Source organism: Elephantulus edwardii, unplaced genomic scaffold (genome assembly GCF_000299155.1).
Source record: "Elephantulus edwardii isolate Elephantulus edwardi_28Jun2011 unplaced genomic scaffold, EleEdw1.0 scaffold00135, whole genome shotgun sequence".
Taxonomy (NCBI): domain Eukaryota; kingdom Metazoa; phylum Chordata; class Mammalia; order Macroscelidea; family Macroscelididae; genus Elephantulus; species Elephantulus edwardii.
The window spans coordinates 410,742-421,716 of record NW_006399885.1 but is presented as its reverse complement, the minus strand read 5'-3'; the positions used below and the strand labels follow the sequence as shown (position 1 = coordinate 421,716).

Below are 10,975 nucleotides of genomic sequence, written 5' to 3'. Positions count from 1 at the left end.
CTAGCCATTCGTTTGTTGATGGGCACTTAGGTTGTTTCCAACTCCTTGCTATTGTGAACAAAGCTGCAATAAACATGGGTGTGAGGGAGCTCTCATTTGATCTAGGAGTTGTGCTGCTAAACCCGAAGATGTCGGTCTTATGGTTCAAAACCACTAGTAACTCCAAGGGAGAGAGATTGGCACTTTCCTACCTTGTGATTTACAGCCTCAGAAACCCAATTTAGGGTCAACTATGAGTTAGTTCCCATTTTCTCCCTATCTATCCCTTTATTATTTTTTTAAAAAAGTCTAGTGGGAAAGATTTAAATATATTCACGGAGTAAAAATGATGAATCTGTGTTAATGCAGAATTCTGGTATTAATATAAAGTAGTCATCCTACTTCTAGAAGGCATTTAGATGTTGCTTTGTGCTGTCCAGTTGCAACTGACTTGGCACCAGATTTTCTTGGGCTGATTACACAGGACATTGTCTTTTTCCTGTGAAACCGTTGGTAGATTTGACCTGTGTGTCTTTGGGTTGGCAGCATAAATCTTCACCCCTTAGGCCACCAGAGCTGCCTTTTAAGAGATAACATTTTAAGTAAATAATTTGAGTTAAAATTTTATGTATCATTTTATTAAACTCTCCAGTTACTGGATTCTGTTCATTCATTATCTGAAGTTTTGCCATTCCTATGATAAAAAGTGAAGAAGACCTAAAATTTGTGCTGCTGAAGATCAAAGACTATATAATCTACAATATGAACATCAAGAAAATAACAGTTCTCTCCACTGGACCAATAGGCAACATCGTAATAGATGTAGAAAAGGTTGAAATTATTATTTAATCTTATGTGGATCCACAATCAATACCCTTGGTACCAGCAGTCAAGAAATAGAAAAGACACTTTATGCATTGGGAGAGTCTGTCAAGTACCTCTTGATGCAGTTTAAAAGATTAAGGTGCACGAGATCCAAGCTGTGGTCTTTTGTGCATCTTAAAGTTGAACAATGAATAAGGGTGACAAGAATCAATGCCTTTGAGTTGTGTTGGAAGAAGAGTACTGAATATCCCTTGGACTGCCATAAAAAGAAACATTCTGAGGGAGCTCTGGTGGCCGCGTGGCAAGAAGCTGCACTGTAATCCCAGAGGTACGCAGTTTGGATCCACCAGATAGTCTGCTGGAGAAGGAGGGGCAATCTCTTAATACTGGTCAGATCCAATTTGATGGTACACACAGAAAAAGAATAATTTTTTAAAAAAAATTCTTTTAAGGTAGCTATGAATTGTAATTGACTTGCTACAAGGTCACTCACTAGCAGTGATTTATTTGTTTAAAAAGCAGTAAACTTGACAGATCAGCAACCCCAGATTAAACCGTGCTGTTGACCACTTTTTTACTGTTCAGGCTTTATTTATTTTGTATCATTTTTATCTAGGGTCTCAGTATGTAATGTACTAGACTACTAGCTGAGAGTGGTTAAAGTACACCAGCCACTCTATGGAAGAAGGATGGGCAATCTTTTCCCTTAAAGATTTACAGCCTTGGATATCCAGTGGAAGGAGGGTTGCTGAGTTGGAATTGACTCTGCAGCACTGGATGTTGTTAGGTGCTGCCGTGTCCAGCTCATACTGATGTGAATTCTGATCTGTTTTGTGCCAGCCTTAATATCCCTGACAAACGAACCCATTGCCACAGTCACTGTATCAGTCTGCCTCATTGAGGGTCTTCTCTTTTGCTCACCATCCACCTTTTCCTGCATGAAGTCCTTCTCAAAAGGATTGCCTCTCCTCATAATATGTCCAAAATGTGTGAGGCAATGCTTTGTCATTCTTGCCTTCAAAGAGCACTCTGGTTATACCTTTGCCAAGATTTATGTGTTTGTTCTTTTGGAAGTCCATTGATTATTCAGTACTCTTCAGAGGCATCAATTCTTTGACATCCTTATTCATTGTCCAGTTATCAGATGCATAAGAGGTAGTTGGAAAAACTGTTTAATCAGGTGCACCCTAACTTTTAAACTGACATCATTGTTGTCTAGGATTTTGGAGAGGTCCTTGACAGCAGGCTTTTCCAATACAATACCTCTCCTGATCTCATGACTGCTGGTATCTCGGTGCCATCATGATGGAGAAAAGATTGAAACTGTCAAAAATTTCATTTTACTTAGATCTATAATCAGTACCTGTGGTACAAGCAGTCAGGAAACCATAAGATGTGTTGCATAGGAAAACTGGCAGTCATATACTACTCCATGGAGGCAAGGATGGTGAAGCTGTCTGTGTCTCACATACTTTGGGCATTTTCCCTGGAAAGTGACATTATACTTGGAAAAGTGGAGGGTCAGCAAAAGAGGAAGACTCTTGGTGAGTTGGATTGACACAGTGACTGCAACAGTGGGGCTCAGGTATGTCAAGAGATAATGAAGATGGTGTTGGATAGGGTGGGGTTCATTTAACACAGTGTTTTCAGATTTCATCCAGTGTGTAGCATGTAGTATTTATTCTGTTCATGACTTGAGTAAATATTTCTTTGTATGGAGTTACCTCGCTTTGTTTATCCTTTCCTTCTGTTGATGGATATTTGGGGTTTTTGTTTCCCTTTTTGTGAGTAGTAGTGAGGTGAATACCAGGGTATAAGTGTTTGTATTCCTTTTTTAAATTTTTTTTAATGTGTGTGTGTGTGTGTGTGTGTGTGTACGTGTGTACTGTCAAGTCCCCCCTTCTCCAGCAGAGCATCTGGTGGATTTGAACTGTACACCTTTGGGATTGCAGTGCAGCTTCTTGCCACTGCATTTCTTCTTTGATTAATTTTTAGTTTATAATTTTGAGTGACTTTCTAAATTAAAAAGTTTTTTTTGATTTTTTTTAATCACAGCTATTTTAGTTATGTAGTGATTACTTTTTAGTGCTTATAACAACTCAGATAACTCTTACTTGAAATATTTATGTTTCGAAGGCAAGATGAATAGATTTTACTGTTGAATGCATGATGATAGGCTGTGGTAGCAAAGAGAATATCAACTGCTCTATTTGATACCGTTTTCCCCATTGAGCACTGCTATTTTTCACTGAAGAAATGTCTATTCTTATCAGTCCTTAGAGAGCGATGTCATGCTTGGGAGGGTGAAGGGACAGCGCAAGAGAGGAAGACCCTTAATGAGATGGATTGATTCAGTGACGACTGGCACAGGATGGAGCAGGGGTTAGGGATGTTATACATAGGGTCACTATGAATAGCAGGCTACTCGAAAGCACATTAACAACAACAACGACTTCTTTCTTCAGTGTCTTATGACTGCCCTCTCATTTTGTTTTACTGATATCTTCTAGGTCCTATTTTTAGTCATTAACATTTTAAAGAAAATCTGGACAAGATAAGTAAACTAAAGGAGGCTGAGATATGCAGAGATAGTGAGATATGAGGTAATGAGTCATGGAGATGATTAATGCCACAGAAATAAAATATAAATTTGAGATTTACTAGTTTTACAAAGTTAGCTACAGAGGTTTTACTGGTTCATAGGTGTCCATTTGCTTGTTTTCTTAAGTAGACTTTTACAGTCATTTTGTTAACCATTATATCTTCTTCAGTAAATGCTTCCTAAAAATGTTTTATTTTTGATAGAAAAATGTTCCTGGAGGAAGTTAATTTTAGCTACTATGCTAATTTATTAATGTATTTGTATTTGTCCAGAACCCCTCGACCAGTTATTGTGGAGCCCATGGAACAGTTTGATGATGAAGATGGTTTGCCAGAGAAACTAATGCAGAAAACTCAGCAATATCATAAGTAAGATTTATTAATTGAGCTGTTTCAGATACATACTATGAAGGATATTAATCACGTTTTATTGGGTTCTAAGATGTTAATATATTTTAGTTACTAATTGGCCTACTATAGCTGCCTTCTCGGTATGCTGGTTTTCTTTTTTTTATTATTATGTATAAAATTTTTTTATGTAACCAGAGTATGTGTTGAGGGACAAAGAGACTGCCAGTAATATTTATGTCTACAGAAACAATCAATCTAGATACAATGGAAACACTTTGCTAATAACTGTACTTGAGGTATAGTATGAGTTAGAAATTGCATTTTAGGGTGAGGGCTCTTAAATAACCCTAGTAACCTTGCAGAGTATGCCTGTTTTAGAGTGAAAACCAAAAATTATCTGTATTTTTGTGTATGTTCTTTTACCAATTGCCTTTTTCAGGTAGGATATGAATATTTTAACATAAATTTTTTGTAGGAATATATTGTGTGTGTGTGTTTGTTTTATTGTTTATTACAGTTGTTTATAAAGGTCTATTTTGAGTGATAAATTCATGGTGAAGTGTCTGCCAGTCACTGTTTTAGGTACTGGCTGTGCAGCATTGACTTAGACAACATGATGTTTCCATTTTTTTATAATAGAATACTTACAATTAAAAACATGAAGACAAAATAGGAAGCATATTAGTGTGAAATACAATAAAAGAATTAACAAACAATAGTGTTAAGTGCTTAGTTCAAACGGTGTGTACATTAAAAATTCTTGCCATAATGGCAAGTGACTTTCCAGGCTGATAAACTGATTGATTATACACTTTCATATGTGTGTTGGAAAGCATTTGTTTTTCTTCATCCTTGAAAGAATGTGGGTTTTTTTTAATTTTTAATTTTTTTTATATTATTTTTTTGTATGTACCGTCAAACCAGATGTGACTGGTACAGGAGGAGATTGCCCCTCCTTCTCCAGCAGAGCGTCTGGTGGTTTCGAACCACGTACCTCTGGGATTGCAGTGCAGGTTCATGCCATTAGACCACCAGCGCTCCCGTGAAAGAATGTTTTAAGGTTTAAGAAATTCTTAGTCTGATAGTAAATTTATGAGTATTTTATTAGCTTTATTTATTGTAGTGAAACTGAATGTTCTTCCATTGTAGTTGATGTCTATGGCTAATATAAATGCTTACTCTGTGCTCAAAAAGCGCTGTTGGCTTAGTACTTAGTGTTAGTGTGTTAACCTAAAGGCTGGCAGTTAGAATCCACTAGCCACATGTGAGAGAAAGATGACCAATCTCTTTCCAGAAGATCTACATCCTCGGAAACTTGCTGGGGAGTCACCATGAGTTGGAATCAACTTGGTGGCAGTAAGTAATATGTGTGAAGTGTTGGCCATATGTTAATTGTTTAGAGTGGCCAAAAATTCATAGTGATTTGGTTAGAATAGAGAGAGAATCAGTAAATACAAGTTAAAATAATAGGAAGAAACTCTTTGGGGGGAGACTCAGCATAGCAATAGTTAGGTGGTTTGGAAGACCTCTTGGTGAAAGTGACATTTGTATGAAAACTTGAAGGAAGAAAAGTTAGCCAGCTGTGTAGCCTTTAGAAATGGGAGTAGAGAATTCGGGAACTGTAGTATTAGCAAGAGAATATAAACAGAACTCACTGTCATTGAGTCAGTTCCAATTTATGGCAACCCTTGATTGTTTTTCCCATGTTGTAAATTTCTAGGTGGTAATGGCATCTTTTTCTTGCAGAAGGATTGCTGAATTTGAACCATCCACCTTTCAGTTAGTAACTTATGGTGTAGTGCACTGTGTAATGATAAAGGACTTGAGGAAAGAATGTGCCTGATAGGATTCAGGCACATTAAAGAGACCAGTTTAGCATGAAAGACAAGGTTAGAGAAACAGTATGAGTCCTCTCCTTCCCCACAAATGAGAAAGGAAGTAGTATGGTAATTACTTAATTTTAAGATTATTACAGCATAGTGTTGGCTGATTTTATGATATTTAAAATTTACTTTAACCTTGAATCTAAGGTTTTTAATGAGTAAAGGTGGATTTGGAGAGAAAACTTGGGAAATTGCCAACATGGAGTAATCACAGTTGAGGCAGGGAAAAGCGGTGAAAATTTGTGACTTTGGTACGAGGATGTAGAAAATTTGGTTCCAAGCAGCTAGAAGTATGGAAATTGCCAATGATTGATTTAGAGAATCCCGTATGAACAGCATAGAGCTCTAGCACGTTGTGCTGCCTACAATGTACTGCTAACTGTAGTGTGAATCCATCAGCCGCTGTAGGGTAGATTGCTAGGCAGTCTCTTCTGGTTAAGAATTACAACCTCAGAAAACTCAGTAGGAATTTGCTGTGAATTAGAATCAAGTAGATGACAGTGTGGGTACAGGAGGAGTAGAAGATCAGGAACCTGGGTGAATGGATACCACTGGTCCAGGAGGAGATTGCCACTCCTGCCCCTCCTTCTCCAGCAGAGCATCTGGTGGATTCGATCCACGTGCCTCTGGGATTACATGGAACTCTGTTTTGAGGATGTTATGTTTGAGATGAGTATTTGATATCTCAAGTGGAGATGTGAAGTAGGTAGTTGTACTGGCTCTTGGAAATTAGAGATTTTGGGGCTAGAATTAAATCTAGAGGGTTGAGAGGGTTTAGAAGGAATCCACAAAAAAGACATAGCATTTGGTGGAGTAGGGAGACACAAGAGAAAGTGCCTTAGCAGGAAGTAAAGGAACCATTTCAGGGGGAAAAAAATCAGAAAGTCCTAACCATTTGTAAACCGTGACCATTTTGGTTTTTTATTATACTAGTATTCAGAAAATTAATTTCCTACTCGGTTGACCTTTTTTCTTGGTAATGGAATATCTCACTTAGAAGTTAGAGAATTGAAATTAAAAGCATTATTAGAAGTGAAATGTGTAGATTTTTAATTACATAATGATTTAATTATCCCAGAAAAACTTTTACAATCTAGTTATATTCCACAGTCTTCCTACTACAGAGAATGTCCCGAAAGCTTTGGAGCCAATGTCAAATTTCATTTCTGATTCCAAAAATCTTTATTGGTTCAAGATGTTTTCCTTGACAGAAAATGAAATTTTAATGTGTTTTTTTTTGTTTTATTATAATGGATCTCTAATTTCAGAACTGCTTATAAATCAATAGTTATTTCATAAAAATTAGTGTGTTGTTCATCTTCTTTTTAGAAAGAGAAAATGAAAATCTCTTTATTGGTTCTAGAATACCAAAACTGTTAGACTGATGTAAATCTTTGTTTTACTTTTTATATTTGCTTCACCCAATATCATCTTTCTCTGAACACAAAAGTTAAAAATTATATCTTTATTGATGTAGTTGGAATTGTGTTGTTAATATTTTTTCTCCATCAGCCAGGAAAAATTAAATTTCTAGACCTTTGGTTTCAGCAGAGAGAACTAATTCCAGACAGTTTACGCAGGATATATTTTATTGATATGGTGGAAACACGTGTTATTTAAATGAATACTAGATGGTTCTCATTAGACGTGACTGTAAGAGGAGTATATCCAATCGCTTACATTGGAATCTTGGTTTCATTACTTATTCAGCGTTTTTGGATTTTTTCCACTCAGCCTGTAAAATGTTACAGTGTTGTCATGAGACAATTTTTAGTGAATCTGATAGTGTACCCTGAATTTTTTAAAGCACTCAGTAAATAGTGGTTGTTGCTATTGTCTGTTGTTGTTGTTTTATCTTTTAAACATACATTTCTGTATGTTTTTAAATGTAAATTTAGGGAAAGAGAACAGCCTCCACGTTTTGCTCAGCCTGGGACATTTGAATTTGAGTATGCGTCTCGATGGAAGGCTCTTGACGAAATGGAAAAGCAGCAGCGGGAGCAGGTTGATAGAAACATCAGAGAAGCGAAAGAAAAACTAGAGGCAGAAATGGAAGCAGCTAGGCATGAACACCAGTTAATGCTAATGAGGCAAGGTAAAAATTGGTTTTCACATAGATATGGTACGATTTTTTTTTTAATATTTTAATTTTTTTTTTTTTAGATATGGTACGATTTTTTTAAAAGTGGTTAATATTTATCTCCCATTGATATGTACTGATACTTAACTTGTCATTTGGGAATTCAAGAGACGAACCTGGAACACAACATGTAAGAAACAAAAGTCTTCTTTATCTTGATGGACTTTATAAACCCCACAACTTATTGCGGTTTTAAATAATGTTACCTACATGTTTTATTTAGATAATTCTAAATAAACTTTGCCATCAGCATAATGATTTTGACAGCACTAAATGAAGCATCGCCGTCAATTTTTGGTAGGTAGGTCTGGCATAATAGGATTTCTGATGCCCTAATGATTAGGAATTGTGTTGCCAACCCAAAGACATGTGGTTTGAATCCACTTGTGGCTTCATAAGAGAAAGATGAGTATTACCCTCCTGTGTGATATACAGCCTCTGAAAACCTGCTGGAGAGTCTCAGCTATGATGTGATTGTTGGTTATGACTAGACAGCATATAACAGCAACCATGGTCCAATACTAAAGATATTTAAATTATGACTGTTTATGATTACTTGTCAAAAGAAATTATAATAGATGCATAGAGTTTTTGGGAAGAGTTGGAAGTTCATAGATATTCAAGGTAAAGAAATTCCTTGAATTGGCCAAAATAGTAAACATTGAGACTGAAATTTTAAGAGCAGTCAGAACACTAATTTGCTGTCTTACCTACTGATCTGACAAACAGCATAGTGCTGAAGGCTTCATCTCCCCTTTTCCTTGTTGGTTTCATTGGAAGATTACCTTGTATTTTTTTGTCTTTCCTTCTTATTTTATTCTTTTGTGTCACAAATAATTTGGTTTTTCCCCCCCCAACAACTGTACATGATTTATAATTGTATTTCCTTTTTAATAATACTAGTGTACTTTAGGTGAAAGTTTACACAGGACATTAATTTCCCATTCAACAATTGATATATAAATTACCCTGCCACATTTGTTTATATCCCCGCAGTTTGTTGGCACTCTCCCCATTTTCACCATCTCTGTTTCTAACTGTTCAGTCTCCATTTGCCGCACAAGCCCCTCCTGATAATATACTAAAGTACAAGAGTTGATGTCACGCTTTCCACATAAATAACTTAGGAGCATTCTGGTTGCTTTTCTTCTGGGTTACATTTGTTACTTATTTTTACATCTCAAAATTCAAAGACAGCAGTTTTTTCTATTGTCTTTAATATTGTCTAATGTTAATCTATGTATGAGACAATTGAAAAAGAAAATAAAAACCAACAACCCGAAATTAGGTCAGACTTGTCTTAGTGCTCATCATGAAGCTCTTTACTAACCCTTTAAAGAGGATATTTGCCCATTGCAATATGTCATTGTACTTTTGGTAGCTACTTTGATTATTTAATTGGTCCAGTTGTGAAGAATTTTTTTTTTAATAGCGAGGTAGAATCTCTACTGAAGGCCTTTGAATTTAGTGTTTTAGAAGTGTCTTCCACAAGCAAAGTAGTCTCTATGTCTAACAGGTTGTTAATGAGTCTTTCCGCATACTGATGACTTCTTCTTGTGGTCATCTTCTTGAATTACTGTTCAGCATACAGATTGGATAGATGTATCAAGAAGATACACCTTTCTTGATTTTAAACTGTGCAGTAGTTTATTCTACTGTTTGAACAAACATTCCTTGTTCTATGTATAGGAATCACAGGGAACACAATTATGTATTTGCAATTCCCATTCTTTTATCCATAGTTTGTTATGATCCACATAAATAACAGGGCTCTTTATTAAGATGCTACTGAGTTTCCTTATATTGAGCCCTCTCCCCCCTTTTACTTTCTGTTACTTATTTCTTGCTTCATAGCATTATGATGAGATGGTATTTTATATTGTTGTTGATTGCCTCCAAGTTGAGCACAACTCATAGCGACCCTATTAAACAAAAGGCCTGAAGCTCCTCTACAACTGTTGACATTTATTAAAGTTCATAGAGTTTCCAGAGGCATGTTATTTAGGATGCCACTCCTGCTTCCAAACCTGTCATAGTATGTCATTGTTGTTATGTGTCATCGAGTCACCTGTGACATATAGCAACCCTGTGTACAGCAGCGCTGAACTCTTCTCTGTCCTGAGCCAGTTACATTAATTCCGACACACCAACCCCCATTGCCCAACTTACTTTATCAATCCATCTCATCTGGGGTCTTCCTCTCCTACTGATTGTCCAGCCTCCCAAGCATGATGTTTTTCTCCAGGGACCGGTCTCCTGGACACATGCCCAAAGTAAGGTAGAGATTCAGAATCCTAGCCTCCAAGGAGAGACTTGGTTTCACCCTCTCCAAATCAGACCTGTTTGTTTTCTTGATAGTCTGTGGTATGTTCAGGACTTTACCAGCACCACAACTCGAAGACATCGATTTTTCTTCTGTCACGCTTAGTTATTGAATACGTAATTGAGAAGACCATGGCCTGGATGACCATGGCCTGGATTAGGCGCACCTTTGTATCTAGACTGGTGTCATTGCTCTTCAGCACTCTGCCGAGGTCCATGACAGCAGATTTCCCCAATGCGGTTCATTTTTTGATTTCCTGACTGCTGGTGTTAAAAGAGTGTTGATTGTGGATCCAAGCAAGCTGTAATTGTTAACAATCTCAATCTCTGTCCATATATTATGGTGCTGCCAGTTGGCCCAGTGGTGAGAATCTTTGTCTTCTTGATGTTGAGCTTCAATCCATATTTTATATTATGTTTTTTTATTTATTGTGGCTTGCTTTGTGGCCAGCATATGCTCTGTTCAGGAATGAACTATTACTTGAAGAAGATGTTTACTGTATTGCTGTTACATATGTTAATTTTTATATGTCTGTATTCCAGTTTTTTGTTTTGTTTTTTTTTTTTTTTAACTTAGATCTTCTGCAGTTGTTATAATTTCTTACTGGTTGATCTGCCCATAATTGAAAGTGGTGTTTTAAAAAAACTCCAAAACAACAACAAAAAGGGAAAGTGGTGTGCTAATGTTTTCTATGATTTTTTTAAATTCTGTTAAATATATTTTGAAGTATTGCTGTTAAGTTTCCTAGATATTTATTATTGTTATGTCTTCTTGGTAGGTTGAGTCTTTAAAAATTTAAAGTCCTTTTTCTTAAGCATTTTGACTTAAAGTCCGTTTTATGTGGGATTAGTATTTCTACTTGTCTTGGATACT

The 10,975-nt window shown here is 36.4% G+C and overlaps 1 protein-coding gene across 1 annotated transcript in view; it reads left to right on the top strand.

Annotated features, from left to right (window-relative positions):
• PSPC1 (paraspeckle component 1) overlaps window positions 1-10,975 on the top strand; it is a 66,967-nt gene that overhangs the window by 18,336 nt on the left and 37,656 nt on the right. Inside the window, exons 3-4 of the mRNA XM_006894092.1 lie at window positions 3,679-3,774; window positions 7,538-7,734. Coding sequence (XP_006894154.1) covers window positions 3,679-3,774; window positions 7,538-7,734 — 293 coding nt within the window. The remainder of the gene's footprint in view (window positions 1-3,678; window positions 3,775-7,537; window positions 7,735-10,975) is intronic.